Genomic DNA, 17,777 nt, shown 5'->3' with positions numbered 1-17,777 from the left:
CACGGTAGTTGTTAGTTGTGTGCCTACAATCCGACACTATGACAACCGTCCAATAAATACACATTGATCGTCAGTTACCAAACTAATCTATCTTAAATAGACACACTATAATAGTGCTAAGCAGTTTTAAATACTATATTTTAAATTTTTAAGCCTCTAAGAATACAAAGTTAGTTGTAAGTAAGGTACGCGGTAAGGTATATTTTTAAACGATTTTAAAAACGAAGAGGTTGTCAATTCCTCTGTATGTACATATCTAGTAAAACACTAAATATATAATGTACAACATAAGGGACATGATTGCAAACAATTAATACCCTCCAATTTAGTAAGATAGTACGTAGCACAAAATAGGCTAAATTTTTTAATGAAATAAATTTTTGCTACATATAATGCGCTAGAAATATTTACATATTAGAATTAAAGTATTTTAAATAGCATTTTTTACATTGTACCCTAGATTAAAGAGAACATTTGTAGAATTTTTTTCTTAGTAAAGATAAATTTTCTAGTAATTTTTAACACACTCATGTCAGCGTATTAGTTTAATTATGTAAATAAATGCAATAATTACTGATTATTCTATCTATTTTTTTCTTCACCGGGGCTAAACAAAGTGCATTCGCTCCATAGCGATTCCATAACGAACTTCTAAAATGTATAGAACTGACAATAACTTTCGACAAGTCACGTTATTGTCACGCGTCAGTTCCATAAATTTGTCTAGCCCCCTGATTCCATAAATAAAGGTAACCTACATTTCATGTATGCAGGTTACGAATAATGCTTTTGTTAGAAGAAACAGTAAATAGATGCTTTAGGTAATGAGAACGTATTGCCTCCAATTGGAATACCTTAAAAAGGAAAGAATCCTATACTTAAAGCATCAATGGCTAATAGTACTTTAAAACAGGTCTCGGAATCGCTTTGTGAGGGTAGAAACTGTTTTATTTATGATTTAGTGGCAAACGAGAAAGCGGTCACTTGGATTGGCGGAAATAGCGAAGCGACTGACCAAAGATATCCGCAATTGCAGATGCTTTGCCTACTTTTAATCGATCGAGAAGGGGAGGCATGAAAGAGAATATATTCGTTTACTACGCAACCTCTGTAAATCCACTTACCGGAAAACATCTTTTCCTTATAAGAAAAGGGTGGCAAGGGAAAGAATACTAAAATTAGGCCTTCGGAACCCAAATCCATCAAACTGTACGCGGAATTGCTTCCACTTCACGCCTATTTTGTGTGGTCGTGGCATTGCAGTGGGCGAGCCGAACAATTCGTGTACGGGATGTTGTGCTGGCAAATAATAATTACGTAATTTTGTCTATAGTTAATCTATAGTTTATGGTTGAAGGTTAATTTCTTATTTTATACGATTTATGTTGACTTTGTCATTTACCTTTTTTAATTTGTTCCTTATTTTCTTAAAATAAATGTGAAACTACTGAATCGATTTAAATGATATTTGATAAATAGATAGTCTAGAGCCTGAGAAAGGATATATGTAGGTTACTTTTTAATGCTAAAAAAGGTTGAAAGTGGGGAGGGAAATGTGTATGGAAGTACCGTGTTTTTAAAGTTAGAAATTTGAAACTTAATTTTAGCCAATATGACATTCAACGCCCGATAATTAGGGACGATCTGCTATTTCTTAGTGTACTAAAATAGACATGTTTTTATTTATCTTTCCAAATATTTGGTAAATTACATGAAGATTGACGATATCGCAATTGTTTTAATAAAGAGCTGTACTAAATATGTACAAAAGTTCCTGTTGAAGATGAAAGATTAACCTCTTCACCCCATTTTACGGTAAATGAAAAGCGTGAAATTAACGGTTTTTAAAGTAATTATTGTATACGCCAGAAAAAAGTAGCGAATGGAATTTAGAACTGAACTGTAAATAGTTTTTTTTTCTGTTATCGATTATTGCATCACTAGTTACGGCACATCACTTTTGTGTTGTCTTTTGCACTGCACTTGTTAGCTGTCAATGTCAAATTAAGTTTGGGCTTGGTTCTGCGCAAAGTGGATACTTTACTGAACCAATTTATATCATTTATGAACTTTGCAATTGATTTTAACTATTAATGTGTTCATTAATAAGTTGTTAGTATTTATATATCATGCGCTGCGTATAATTTTTAGAAAATATTGGTGTATAAGTTGTGTAAAATACAATTAAAGTAATCAAGTGATTTCATCTTAAAATCATGTCTGTGAGTGAAAAAGTGTCTCTTTCGGATGCTTTAAGCAATGTGGATGTATTGGACGAACTTACATTACCCGGTAAATACTAAATCATGCACTATTTCTATCGCAATAATACTATTTTACTCAACATCCGGTGGACTTATGAAACATTGATAAATACTGTTTTATTATACTATAGTTATTTTGTCAGTTATTAAGCACTTATAATTAAACATACATTGTTTTTTGTACATAAAAGTCTATAAATTAATTAGTATTTACAAGTATCCTGTGAGTTTTTAAAATATATTATACTCTTTGTCGCCCGCGACTCTGTCAGTGCAGAATTATAAAATAAGTAGCCTACATATTCTCCCAGACTATGTTCTATATCTGTGCCAAATATCATCAAAATCGGTTGAGCCGTTCCAGAGATATTTTCAAACAAACATCCATACATCTAAACATTCGCATTTATAATATTAGTAGGATTGTCTAAAACATAGAAAGTATCTCCAAGACCCTATTAAATATCTCTTAACAAAAATGGCATGTTGACACCTAAAGGTTTACCACCACTGATCTATGTCAGTTTCTATAAACTACAGGATGATTTCCTGTTACACCATGTTCATATTATAATTATTTTATAGATGAACAACCCTGTATTGAAGCTGCACCATGTTCGATTCTCTATCAAGCGAATTTCGATACAAATTTTGAAGATCGCAATGGCTTCGTTACTGGTATCGCTAAGTACATTGAAGAGGCTACCGTACATGCTAATTTGGTATGTTTTAAATTATAATAATAAAAGTTTATTTGAACAAAAAATATGCTTTATCGCTTACTGGAGAATCCTTTTAAATATAATAACAGGATGTTCTGTTGTTCCTTACCATAATTTTGTTTTATTACTTAACTTTATTGCATGCTTGAGAGCGTCGGTGGCTCAGTGGTCAAGCACTTGACTTGCAATCTGCAGGTCCTGGGTTCGAATCCCGCCATGTACCAATGTTTTTTTCGATTTACATATGTACATTTATCTGACGTTCTTATGGTGAAGGAAAACATCTAATGCTGCACATATCTGAGAAATTCAAAGATATGTGTGAAGTCAACCCACACTTGGCCAGTGTGGTTGACTATGGCCTAATCACTCTTAACTTAGGGTAGGCTCCGAGCCCCTCGGTGGGGACATATAGTGAGCTGATGATGAGATTGCATGCTTGTCATCAGCTATGTTCCCGTTAAAGTCTTGTCAAAAGCTGTCAAGACCATCCAGAGATTATCCGGAAGGTAGCAATGCAGACAGTGATACAGACAGACAACGAACATTTTGATTTTCATTAGTAATGCAAATATGTTTATGAAATATGATCTTTTTAAACATGAAATAGACACTACAATTTTATTAATATGTATAGAATAAACTCAATATAATGTAGATAAACTAAAAATTCAAAATATAGTGATATTATCAACTAGAAATCGCCTCCGATTCACTCCGGGCTTAAAAACAAGTAGCCTATGTGATCTTAAAGACTATGTTCTATATGTGTGTCAAATTTCAGCGAGATCCATGCAGTAGTTCTGGAGATACATTAAAACGTCCATCCATCCAGACATATGCATTTATAATATTAGTTATTACTATCAAATCATCAATATATATTAATATTATTCTGGATCTTTCTAGAATGAACTTCTAGAAGAAGGTAATGCACACGCTGTTATGTTGTATACATGGAGATGTTGCAGTCGGGCTATACCTCAGCCTAGGTCCAACGAACAGCCAGATAGAGTACATATATATGAACGGACAGTGCAAGTGTTAGGTCCTGAAGTTGACAAATTGCTGCAATTCATGTATTTCCAGGTTAGAAAATTATCCTATTAATCTAGACCAGTCTTTCCCAAAGTGGGCGATAACGCCCCCTTGTGGGCGCTGCAGGTCTCAAGGGTAAGAGACCCAGAAAGAAAATGGGGGTGTTGTGTAGAGGCTTGCGGGGTGATTTGTAGTTTTATTTAGCTAGGAGGCCTCTTAGACAACGACTGCATGAGCTCTCGACTCTCAACAACAACTTGTGAACATCAACTAATATGAATTAAAAGATTGCTTGAACTATAATATGGGAGCGCTAAATATTTATTCTCAAAGTGGGCAGTACACAAAATAAGTTTGGGAACCCTTGCTCGAGACACTGTTGAGGAGATTTTTAAATATTTATGAAAAAGGGATCAGACATTTGAACTTGAATAAGGGAATGTCCAAGGAATCGTGATATTTTTCTCGCTTATAGAGGTGTCTCTCTTATTCAAGTGTCTTGCTTAGAACAGATAGAAGTTTCTCTTTAACCCGAGTTTCTCGCTTATTTAGTTCCTTGGATTGATCCAGCATTGATTGTGTATATTTTCAAATATCTGGATGTCTCAAGGTCATCTGACCCTTTACACCTAGCTGCTGACTTTGGTCTCAGAAACCCACAGTAACAGTCTCATCATTGTAAGCTATTAAAAGATGTTCATTTCGTTAGTAAAGTCTTAATTATTTCAGCGTAAAGCTATTGAGAGATTCTGTGGCGAGGTACGTAGGTTGTGTCACGCTGAGAAACGACGTGACTTCGTATCTGAAGCGTATTTATTGACGCTCGGCAAGTTCGTTAACATGTTCGCTGTGCTCGATGAACTTAAGAATATGAAGAGTTCCGTTAAAAATGATTATTCAACATATAGACGGTGAGTTTTGTGTAAATTAAAAAATTAAGTTGCCTATGTTCTATTCTAGACTGTAATCTATAAATGTTTCGAATATCATCGAAATCAATCTAGCCGTTCTGCAGTTATGTAATAACAAAGTTATCCAAACTTTTGCATTTATAATGTTACAAGCGTACAGCGACTCCATCCGTGCGGAATTAAAAAAAAAAACTAAATTAGTAGTCTATGTGTTCTTCCAGACTATGTTCTATATGTATGTCAAATTTCATCAAGATTCATGCTGCCATTCTGGCAATACCTTCTAACATACATCTAAACATTCGCATTTATAATATTAGTGAGATATAAAACTGAGTTAGCCTATGTTCTTTTCTAGAATGTAATCTATAACTGTTCCAAATTTCATCCAAATCTATTTAGCAGTTCTGAAGTTATGTATTAACAAAGTTATTCAAACATTCGCATTTATAATATAAGTAAGACTAACATATTTTTTTATTAGAGCCGCTCAATTTCTCAAAGTGATGGCGGACAGTCAAAGTCTACAGGAATCACAGAACTTATCAATGTTTCTTGCAACACAGAATAAAATAAGGGACACAGTTAAAGATGCACTCGAGAAAATTAATGGTAGGTTATTATTTTTACTCTGTGTGGTCTCCTAAGGCTTAGGGTGGTGTATATAAATAACAAAGTGATCCTATAAGATCCTATGGATCCTGATTTTTTTCCTATGAGGTACGGAACCCTAAAAATAGCTTTTTATAACATAGCAAACGGACAAACTTCCATCTGAATTCGCCGAAATAGCGAAGTGTTGCCTAGGACTCGTTGTTAACGGAAAAGGAGATGCAAGTAAAGAGAATATTTCCTCTTACTATGAGTCCCCTCCTGCGCATTTCCCTTCCTTCTCCGGAACACAATCATATTGTACCCGGAATTACTTCGCTCTTGAGGCGTGTCTTCTGTGTGGTCGTATTGTTGAGAGCGACACATGCAGATGTTGTTGGCTTCTGTCATATTTTTTTTTAAATTAAAAAACAGGTACACTGGATTGTTATTTGTTTTTAGGTTATGAAGATTTACTTGCTGATGTTGTGAACATTTGCGTTCAGATGTACGAAACAAAAATGTATTTGACACCCTCGGAAAAGCATATGCTGGTTAAGGTAAGATTAAGATGTTGACATGATGTAACTAGGTTGAACTATTCTTATATTGACAAATATGAATCTTAAAATGTTCCGATAATAATGATTTACTAATCTAGAAATGTTCCGATTTACAAATTAATTTTAATTTACATATGTTCCAATTAAAAAAAATGTTTCAATCATAATTATTTACAAATCTAGAAATGTTAAGATTTAGAAAATGTTTCATACTAATATAGACATGTTTCTATTTTATGTAGTCCAAATGTGTTATTTTTAACGATGTTTTTTCCTTGCCTAGGTTATGGGCTTTGGTCTCTTCCTTATGGATTCTGAAGTATGTAATATTAATCGACTTGATCAGAAAAAGAAGATCCGTCTTGACAGGATCGACAGGATCTTTAAGGTATTGTAATCAAAGGTATTTTTTATTGTTAACACTAACTGTAACCCGCGATTACGTCCCCGTGGACTTAAAAATTGTGGCTTATGTGTTCTTTCAGACTATGTTATACATCTTTGCCAAATTTCAGTCACCTAAACCTAAAACTTCTAACAAACATCCATCCATCCAAACATTCGCATTTATAATATTAGTAAGATTGTTAAAGTTTCCTCACAAATAAACTACATTTCGTATATTATTTTAAACTTTCGTAGTTTTTACTTTCTTAAGAATTCCATTTATTACGGACATGATTTTTTAGTGATTTTAGATTTAGTGTATTTTTGTATCGGCTACAGCCATATTGATTATTTTTTTAAAACAGGTTTCTCTTGATAAGTAATCTGTCGCTTTTTTTAAGAATTGTTTGTAGATATAGGTTTGTGTATCTAATTGTTACTTTTCTCTTAGAATCTCGAAGTGGTACCTTTGTTTGGAGATATGCAGATCGCGCCATTCAATTATATCAAGAGATCGAAACATTACGATCCAAGCAAGTGAGTGATTTTTAAGTATTTTTCTGAACTCGTTATGAATTCACGTTAATTTTTAAAAAGTTAAATCTTGAACTAATATTTTCTTTCAATCTTTTAAATTTGAATCTTAAATGTATGCAATATATTTTATTTGAGTACATTATCAATTATATCTAGGTGGCCATTATCTTCGAGCCCAAATCCACCTTCTCCGCAAGCAGATCTGATGGTCCACCTGCCTCAGATCAGGGAAGAACACCAGAATTACATATCTGAGCTCGCTAGATACAGTAATGAGGTACGTCCTGGTAGAAAAATGTTCCATACGATAAATATAATCTAATCTAATCTAATATAGAAATGTTCTAAGTAGCAGTATGAGAAATAATCACAAGATCTTTATTTATTTTTGTAATAACGTGTGAAAATCCAAATAATTAATAATAATAATTAACTTTATAGTCATTTTCTGAACAATATTTCATATCAAATATCATAATTTCTAAAATATTTTTTTTTCAAAATACATCCTATCGTTCATTACATCATTTTTTTTTCAAAACCTTTTGGTCATATCTAATATAAAAGTTCCATCTAGGTGACCACAACGTTCAAAGAAGCAGGCTCCGATGCTGAAAACAAGGCGGTCACTGAACTTTGTTTACGTGGTCTTCAGTTGTTGTCTTCCTGGTGTTCGGTATTAACTGAATTGTGTTCTTGGAAGCTATTGCATCCGACTGATCATACAATTAACTCAAGATGCCCTGCTGAAGCTGAAGAGTATGAGAGGGTAAGCTTAGTTTTTATTTCACACTGAGTCACTGTACAATTATACCTTGCAGCGGTCGCTTCGTTATTTTAGCGAATTTATGGACGTTTGTTTTTCGCCATTTTTATGAATCTGTTAATAATTTTCTGTATGTAAAGTGCCAAGAAAACAATCGGTTAGTAAATCGGTCTGATAGTCAAATCACAAGTTGGCGATTTTTTTCGAAGGCGTTACTCGTAACGTTCATATTTTCAGCTAATATTTCTTATTTTAAAGAAGAAGTGATATTGTGGGGTAATGTGGGGGTAGTTAGACAAAAGTAAAGTTGCGTTGGGTAAATCAAGCCACATTTTTCAGGCTACCCGCTATAATTACACTTCAGAAGAGAAGTTCGCGATGATAGAAGTGATAGCAATGATCAAAGGTCTGCAAGTATTAATGGCTCGTATGGAGACTGTGTTCGCTGACGCAGCTAGAAGGTCTATTTACGCGGAATTGCAGGACTTCGTACAGTTATTACTGAGGGAACCGTTGCGGAAGGCCATTAAGAACAAGAAAGATTTAATCCGAAGGTTTGTGGGTGGAAATAAAATATTGTGTGATAGGAAAATATACGCAAAAGTTTAGTGAATTGTGAATAAAGTAACAATTAAATAACTCTTAGTGTGATATCGCCAGCAAATATTTGATTGTTTGTAATTTAATAGACTCGGAAACTTCTGAGCCTATTCTAGATTTATTTAAATTTCGCTTAGGTGAAGACGCGGGCAACTGCTAGTAACTATATTTTTTATACAGCATCATAGTATCAGTGCGCGAGACATGTGGTGATTGGGCGCGTGGCTGCGAGCCTCAGCAAGACCCGGCTCTGCGCGGCAAGAAAGACGCTGATGCAAGTTTCACTATTAAAGTCCCGAGGCGGAATGTTGGTGAGTTTGTATACTATTTGAATACTTTCGTAGATATATGAAACTTTGATAGTGGTAGATGACGGCAACAATATCTCTTAGGTTCGTCTGCTGTAATACCATGACCACACAGAAGACAGGCCTCAAATGCGGACTCATTCCAACTACAGTCCGATGAGTGCGTGCAGGAGAACTCATTTGACTCCTCTTTCTCTTTCTACCGTTTTTCTTATAAGAAATAATGTCCCAACAAATTGTATCACTTCTATAATCTAATATTGTTCCAGGGCCATCATCAACACAGCTGTATATGGTCAGAACACAACTAGAAGCTTTGATATCTGATAAATCTGGAGGAAGGCGTACATTAAGAAAGGATCTAGATGCTACCACTTTGACTCAAATTGAAACATTCCATCGACAAAGCTTCTATTGGGGATATTTGTTAAATCTATCTGGTAAATTTATAGCTCTTACTTAAACTATTGTTACCCACAATTTTGCAATTTACTTCCTTTTTTTGTATTATTTAAATTAACTTGATAAATACTAATTTCTGTGTTAAAAGTAATAGAAAGAAGAACTGTGGATTTTGCTTGTATATTGTATGTTCATGTTTGATGCATAATTATTCGTATTCATGCTTCAAGTTTTATTTTGTAAAATTAAAAACATGCGATAGTTTACGCTGAGGCCAGTGAAATATTGAGTTTACATCGTCGAAACATTCACAAAGAAACATGTTTGTTACAGTTTTTACAGGAGTTTTTGACATAGCCTTTCTCTTTCAGATTCATTACAAAAGTGTTGCGATCTCTCTCAACTGTGGTATAGAGAGTTTTACTTGGAAATGACAATGGGAAGAAAAGTAAACGTAAGACCATAATTTTATATGCTTTAGACGACAAATTAATTAATTCGAACGTTAATTTTAAATATTTATCTAATTATGTTCCAATCACAATTATATACTAATCTAGAAATGTTCCGATTCAATAAATGTTCTAATATAAAAATGTTCCGATTTAGAAATTGTTCCAATCTGATGATTATTATAAATACTTTATTTTATTTATGTTTCATATATGTTTCCAAAGAAATGTACGGTACGTCATCAGCATAATGAAGAATGTAACGACTTAGTTACAATGGAGAAACGGATACAATTTCCTATAGAAATGTCAATGCCTTGGATATTAACAGATCATATTCTGCGTAGTAAAGAACCTGCTATGATGGAGTAAGTTATAACTTTGTATGTATGAAGGATTATTAAGATTGCAACAAACGGATCATTGGGTCACGTTTTTAGCGATTTATGACTATACATCTAGTGATATGTGGGTTTAAACTCGCTTTTTTCGTACAAATAACGGTTTTTTTTTATAATATAAGGCGGCAAACGAGCGAGCGGCCACCTGAAATCGCTGAAATAGCGAAGTGACCGTTGCCCATAGACATATGCAATTGCATATGCGTTGCCTACCTTTAATCAACGGAGGAGAGGATGCACAGAAAGAAAATATTTTCCCTTCCCATGCATCCTCTCATCCGGAAAGTCCACTTCCACTTCCTATCCTTTCCGTATAAGAAAAAGGGTGGGAAGGGAAAGAGGACTAAATTAGGCCTCCGGGACGCACACTCATCAGACTGTAGTTGGAATTGCTTCCACTTGAGGCGTGTCTTCTGTGTGGTCGTGGTATTTCACCGGGTGAGGACAATTCGTGCGAACATGTTAAGGCGGGCTCTAACACTATTAAAACGTAAATGCAATTACAGATGTCTGGGAAGGGGTCACTTCGCTATTTCGGCGAATTAAGTGTATTATCACTTAATTTTTATTACTACTTAAATTTTTAGCTCTGGTGTGCTTTTTTTATGACGATAGGTAATTTGTGTATTTTTTTCTAGATATGTACTATACCCGTTAGATCTATACAATGATTCTGCCCAGTACGCGCTTACTGTGTTCAAAAAGCAATTTCTTTACGACGAAGTTGAAGCAGAAGTTAATTTGTGCTTCGATCAGTTTGTTTATAAATTATCTGAGCAGGTGTACGCTCATTATAAACAGCTTGCTTCCAGGTATACATTCGTTCTTGTTTTTTTTGTCATGTAATTTAACCTATTTAGTCACTTTCACATCACTGTCCCCGCGACACGTATCGCGTGGAATTCAAAGACTTAATTATTAGTCTATGTGTTATTTAAGATTATGTTTTACATCTATGACACATTTTATTAAGATCCATGCAGTCGTTTTGGAGATACTTTCAAACAAACATACAACATTCGCATTTATAATAGATTATTCAAGTCAATCTCTCGCAATTGAATTTAATATATCTCTCATACACTCGTAATAATATGTATTCGACCATTGATTTCCTATATTTGTGATTTTCCACCGATCCTCTTTATTTGAACAATCAATTATTGGGCCGAATAAAATTACCATTGGGCCGAATAAAATTACCATTGGGCCGAATGATTGAACAGCCCAATGGTAAATTTAGTCTCAACCTGATGTAATCGCTAGTAGTTACTCTAGATACTAATTTCACAGTATGTTACTGGACAAACGTTATCGCGCTGAGTGCGCGGCGCGCGGAGCCAGCACGGGCGGTGGAGCGGGCAGGTACGCCTCTCTGCTGCGCCAGAGGCATGTCGCGCTGCTCGGCAGACACGTCGACCTTAACGCCTTGGTGAGTATCATAGTGTTAGGAAGAAAATCCTAAAATGTGGCAGTGTATTGACCCAACACTAGCCTTACTAAAATGTCGACGTTTGTGTTCCTTCACTATTTATTCTGATACTGGGTTTTGTAACGAAAGAACGTCATTCGCGCCAAATGATTCTAACTTATAATGTCTAAAAATTGTACTTAATGACCAATCATGACCAGCGATAACATATGATCGATGATGACCGGTCATGATCAGAGATGACCAATCATGATCAGCTATGATCAACCATGATTGTAAAAATATAGAAATGTTATTACTCTATAACTATTGTATTATAAATTGTTGTACCACTAGGTGGCGCAGCGTATCAATGCTGATATGCACCGGGCATTGGACGCTGCGGTCGCGAAGTTCGAAGCCGGTGATATCACCGGAGTTGTGGTAAGTTTAGATTTCTGGATTAATACATTTTATTTTTACATAGATTCTAAGATTTTCCGTTGCATTTACAAAACATCGAATATTTTACAGATCGATTAATTTGATAATTGTTTTAAGAATAATTTAAAGTTATTAAGTGTAAAATTGATTTTTCTCAATTTAAATTACTTTTTACTTAGAAATAATTCACGTAATGTTTATAAGAATAGTGATTTCTTCATTAGGAACTAGAAGGTCTGATCTCTGTTAATCGACTCTGCCACAAACTTCTCAGTCGGTACCTAACATTGGACGAATTCGAAGCGATCCTACGGGAATCTGACCATGGTGTCCTAGCCCCATATGGCAGGATAACTTTACATGTATTCTGGGAACTGAATTACGATTTCCTGCCGAATTACTGCTATAATGCTGCCACTGATCGGTAAGAAGATTCAATTATCAATAAGTTCATTGAATGATGCAATTGCATTATTGGTTAGTTGCTGGAATATTAGTTTAGTTGATGGTATGTTAGGTTAGTTGATAAAGTGTTAGTTTGGTTGATGAAATTTTAGTTTAGTCGATGGAATGTTAGTTTAGTTTGTTGAGTGTAGTTGATGGGGTGTTAGTTTATCTCATGAAATTTTAGTTTCGGTGATAAAATGTTAGTTTAGTTCATAGGATATTAGTTTAGTTGATTGAATGTCAGAAAAGTTGTTTAAAAGACAGCCTTGTTCAAACTACAAATTGGTAGATCGAATGTTAGTTTAGTTGAACCTTAGAAAGAAAAATCTCGCAACTGACAAGTATCAATACTAAATTGAAAGCTATACTATAATAGGATCATAGGAAATGATTTTTTTTTTAATTTCTATCTACCCACATCTGTCTTTTAACTGTATCTAGGTTCGTGAAATGTCGTGGCATTCAATTCGCTGCAGGTGTTCAAAGAGAAAGACCCCAACAGTATGGACATGCGTTGTTATGGGGATCCAAGCAATTGGGATTCCCTTATGCAGCTCAGTACGCACAGTATGCAGGTAGTAGAAAAACATATTGTAAAATGTAATTTTTAAAATTTTTGTGTCTGGTAGTGCAACTAAAGACCAGAAAGTAAATAAAATAGGATTAAAAATATGTATAAGACGTTCTCGATTTTTATAATCTTTTTTAGCGTCTTTGTATTTAAATTTATTGAAGCTAAAAAAATACACAATACTCGAAATGTTTAAACAATTCCAACGACTTAAACGGCAAACTTTTATCCAGGGTTCGTTGGTGCACAACATCTTCACGCCCTCGTCCGTTTATTGGGTTATCAGGGTGTGGCGGTTGTGGTAGGGGAATTACTAGGTGTAGCCCGAGGTCTCCTACACGGGACATTAGCTCAGTTCACAAGAGCTCTTGCAGCTGCTATGCCTAGGCACTGCAAACTTCCTAGATACGACTACGGATCTAATGGTGAGTTTTTATAATAGACGGCGCTGGCTTCGAGATAGAATACGATAATTTTTGATGTATACAATTTGTTGATTTGCTTTATAACAGAGCTGTCGCCCGCGGATCTGTCCGCGCTGAAGAAAAAACTTAATTAGTAGCCTATGTATCCATCCATCTAAACATTCGCATTTATAATATTAGTAAGATTTAAGTTTGTCTCTCATGTATCAATTTGGTAGCAATCTGGTTGGTGCTCCCTTGGCTTTGACCTTAAGGTCTTCACATAAATATTTACCTTCCAGGTGTACTTGGCTACTATCACGCTCAGTTGACTGATATCGTTCAATATCCTGATGCTCGTACAGAACTGTTCCATGCTTTCAGGGAACTTGGAAATATTATATTGTTCTGTATGCTAATTGAACAGGTAAGTTTATATAACTAAAATAATTGCACTTGATCCATACAACGGTGAATCGTAGACGCGAACCCTCTATACGATAACTATACCCAAAGTAACTACATGACAACTGTATTGATTTGCTCTGCTGCCTTGACTTTTCTCAGGATTTTAACAGATTGCTAGCAACTGTTAGGAAGAAAATCCGACACTGTGCCGGTGTACTGGCACAACACTAGTCTTATTAGAATATCTAATCTTGTGTCCACTCACTAACGCAGACGTAGGAACAGGAGCGCTAGAAATGATTCTAACCAATAATATCTAAAAATACTAGTGTCGGCGACGTAATAAAATGTCGGCGACGCAAACTCTATGACATTGCGTAAGTCGTTTAACGATTAAAATTGCCAGGTTTTGAAGATGTACGTTGCCTTGTGGGACTCAGTTTATTTTTTATTATTTCATTTTAAAACTACTACAAATTACAGTCCTTAAATTATTAAAAACTAGTAGATGATTTACGAATATGAATTTTTAGGCTCTTAGTCAAGAGGAAGTGACAGATTTACTTCACGCTGCGCCTTTCCAGAATATTCTTCCCCGACCATTCACAGCAGGTATGTCATAGGCTACATGTCATGTAAATAATTGTTTATGAAGTTTTAGCATAAATACTTATATTTTATTTTCTGGTTGAGAGCGTCGGTGGCTCAGGAGTCAAGCATTTGACTTGCAATCTGCATGTCCTGTGTCGTAATCCCGTCATGTATGAATGTGTTACATTTACATATGTACATTTATCCTATGTTGTTACGGTGAAGGAAAACATCGTGATGCTGCACATATCTGACAAACTCAAACATATGTGTCAAGTTTTGTACTGGACCAGCATTCACTATCACATACTCTCACTTAGGGTACTCCGAGACCCTCAGTGGGGACGTACAGTGAGCTAATGATGATGATTAACTGTTTAAATTGTTATCAAAATCAAATGAGAATTCTTTATGAAAATCTGCAATTTTTATTCTTAAAACAGAAGGAGAGAAACCCGAAGTAAAACAGAAACGTCTAGAATCTAAATATTCCGCGCTACAGATTGTACAAAACGTGGATAAATACGGCACTGCTAAGGTTAGTTCATAATATTTGATACGTTAGAAATTTTAATAAGCGTTTGATTGTTTTTATCAAACACAATTCTCATTTCTAAAGTAACTGTTATTAGTTTTACATAAAAATGTAACGAATTGAATCTAATTGATGCAAATAATCTATAAAAAATCAAATTTATAGAAAAGATGATAATTTATTTGACAATGATAGTGGTGTTCCCCAAGGAACGATTTGAGGTCCACTGTACACTGTTAGGAATTGTTTAACTGTTAAATATTTTGAAATGTCTGTAAAATAATAATGACAACAACAATAAAAAAGGGTTTTGACTGACGGACGGACCGGTATAAGAATACCGTTTTTTTTTCTTTTCGAGGTACCCTAAAAAGAAAATAATTAACCAAATAGTAAGTAAACAAATAGCCATCCATACAAACTTTGATTTCCTTTACCATTCTTAGCAAAGTCAACTAGCTCGTGAAGGTGATTTACTTACCCGAGAACGTTTATGCTGCGGCCTATCTCTATTCTCTGTTGTGTTGCGTCGCTTACGAGCTTGTCTGACTGCACCACAATGGCCAAGTCCACCAGCCGCGCCTCAACACGCACCATTACATACTGATGACACAAGCGAGTTTCATAGGTGAGTTTTTTTAAATATTAACAGACTTTGATTTATTAAAGCCAAAACATTATTATAGTAATTTTCATCAAGTAAAATTAGAAGAAACTTCCTATATGAATCAATTTGTATTTTTGTTTATATCATAAGGTGGCAAACGAGCGAGCGGTCACCTGAAATCGCCGAAATAGCGAAATGACCGTTGCCCATAGACATATGCAATTGCATATGCGTTGCCTACCTTTAATCGACGGAGGAGAGGATGGACAGAGAGAAAATATTTTCCCTTCACCTGCTTCCTCTCATCCGGAAAGTCAACTTCCACTTCCCATCCATTCCTTATAAGAAAAAGGATGGGAAGGGAAAGAGGACTAAATTAGTCCTCCGGGACGCACACTCATCAGACTGTAGTTGGAATTGCTTCCCACTTGAGGCCTGTCTTCTGTGTGCTCGTGGTATTTCACCTGGCGAGCCGGGCCGATTCGTGTGAAGATGTTAAAGCGGGCTCTGCCACTATTATAATTGAGTGTTCCTTTTCAGGTTGTGGTCTGCTCTGCAGTTCTTGTACTGTATCCCAGTTGGAGATACACAGTTTACTGTTGAGTGAGTTACAAAATATTCATATTCAATTTGTAAAAATCCAACTTATTTAACAAAATACTAAATCCCAAAGTTCGAAGTTAAATACCAAATTGTTGAAACTAGTTTTTCAAAGTCCGTATCCGATTTTCAGAATAGGCAAGTCCATTTTTAAAATTACTAATTTCAATTTTGTATATTTCTTTCAATATGGAAAGACGAGAAACGAACAAGTGGACACCCGAATGCGTTGCCTACTTATAATCGAATGAGTAGGAGGGAACACACATAAACAGCATATATGTCCTTCCTATACGTCATCCTTTTCTTATGAGATATGGGACTAAAACTATGCGTCTGGCACCAAAAAAAAGTTGTGTGCTCTCTAGTTAATTCTTTTGAACTCGGTTTACAAATTACAATCTTCTCTTAGGGAACTATTCGGCGAAGGCCTTCACTGGGCGGGATGCACTATCATAGCACTACTGGGTCAGCAAAGACGCTTCGAAGCTCTAGACTTCTGCTACCACATCCTAAGAGTCCAGAGAGTTGATGGGAAAGATGAATTGGTGAAAGGAATCGTAAGTTTTACACATATATTGAATGCTTGCAACTTGTACGGTGCAGAAATAAAAATAAACTGTAATTAAGCCTAATGTTCTTCTAGATTATGTTTTACGTCTATGAGAAATTTCTACGTAATCCATTTACCTATTCTAGAGATACGTAATAACAAACATTTATCTATTTAAACTATCCAATTTATTATACTAGTATGGTAATTTTAATCCCACCTTAAGAATGGATCTGCTCCTTCAAAAAACAGTTAAATAGTACTGTGTGATAAATTGCATCCTTTAGGTTCAAATATATACTTTCTTTCAGCCTCTCAAACGCATGGTGGACCGCATCAGACGTTTCCAGGTCCTAAATTCACAGATCTTTGGTGTTTTGGCACGCCATCTAGTGGCAGACGAGGAGCGCGCGGGAGTCGAGCATATAAGATGCTTCCCTCCACCGACAGCACCCCACCATCATGTCGACTAAATTAACATCAGTTCAACTAACATACTCAACAACTTCGGCTAACAACACAACTAACTCGACAACTCAACTAACACATCAACACAACAAATATCATATGAACTAAGACGTCAACTCAACTAATTTCAACTCAACTATCATGTTTAAACTGATATATAAACACGGCTTAATGCTCACGTATGTTCGTCCGGTGGCGGCCCGTCGCTCACTGACGACAGTGAGCGACGGGCCGCGTCCGCGAAATAATACCAGTACTACTCGTCCTGATGAAGGGTGCCCGATGGGCTCGAAACTAGTCGGTGCCGCCACCGGACGTATATACGTGAGTGTTTAGCCATGTTTATATATCAGTTTAGTATAATGTCTCACGAAAGTTTGAATTATTCAACTATCATGTCTACTCAATTATCACATAAACTAAACTAACATCAGTAACTCCACATTAAAAAACTTATCACTATCATTCAAATAAACAATATCTATCATTATGTTACACTAATCTATCATATATAACTAACTTCATAATTTCGACTAAACTATCATCGTGATTATGACTAAACTAGCAACATCTTTACTAAACTAATATCACTTTAAATATATCACTTTAATTTCGACTAAACTATAATCGTAACATCGACTAAAGCTAACAAAAATATGTTTCATGATTTTATGAATTCCAGATTTTTTTTAGGTCTCATTAAATGTTAGGTCTATTAGGATATTTGGTAATTTAGTTTTTAAACGAATAAATTATTATTCATATTTCATATTTGTAGAGTTAATACTAATTTTGT

General features: G+C 35.1%; 1 protein-coding gene across 1 annotated transcript; it reads left to right on the top strand.

Annotated features, from left to right (window-relative positions):
* The first annotated feature begins 2,003 nt into the window (after positions 1 to 2,003).
* Sra-1 (Cytoplasmic FMR1-interacting protein Sra-1) lies at positions 2,004 to 17,659 on the top strand. Its single transcript, XM_013323450.1, has 28 exons — positions 2,004 to 2,292; positions 2,850 to 2,986; positions 3,896 to 4,075; positions 4,754 to 4,935; positions 5,420 to 5,547; positions 5,989 to 6,086; positions 6,373 to 6,477; positions 6,928 to 7,013; positions 7,170 to 7,290; positions 7,591 to 7,782; positions 8,119 to 8,333; positions 8,560 to 8,690; positions 8,957 to 9,127; positions 9,461 to 9,543; positions 9,767 to 9,909; positions 10,581 to 10,754; positions 11,236 to 11,374; positions 11,711 to 11,797; positions 12,022 to 12,221; positions 12,686 to 12,819; positions 13,049 to 13,240; positions 13,522 to 13,646; positions 14,161 to 14,239; positions 14,662 to 14,756; positions 15,200 to 15,381; positions 15,901 to 15,963; positions 16,373 to 16,520; positions 16,825 to 17,659. The coding sequence occupies exons 1-28, from the start codon at positions 2,217 to 2,219 to the stop codon at positions 16,984 to 16,986; spliced, it is 3,828 nt and encodes a 1,275-aa protein (XP_013178904.1). The 5' UTR covers positions 2,004 to 2,216; the 3' UTR covers positions 16,987 to 17,659.
* Positions 17,660 to 17,777: the final 118 nt, after the last annotated feature.

This window comes from Papilio xuthus, unplaced genomic scaffold (genome assembly GCF_000836235.2).
Source record: "Papilio xuthus unplaced genomic scaffold, Pxut_1.1 DF825355.1, whole genome shotgun sequence".
Classification (NCBI taxonomy): domain Eukaryota; kingdom Metazoa; phylum Arthropoda; class Insecta; order Lepidoptera; family Papilionidae; genus Papilio; species Papilio xuthus.
The sequence above is the reverse complement of the archived record's forward strand: the minus strand, read 5'-3'. Positions and strand labels throughout refer to the sequence as shown.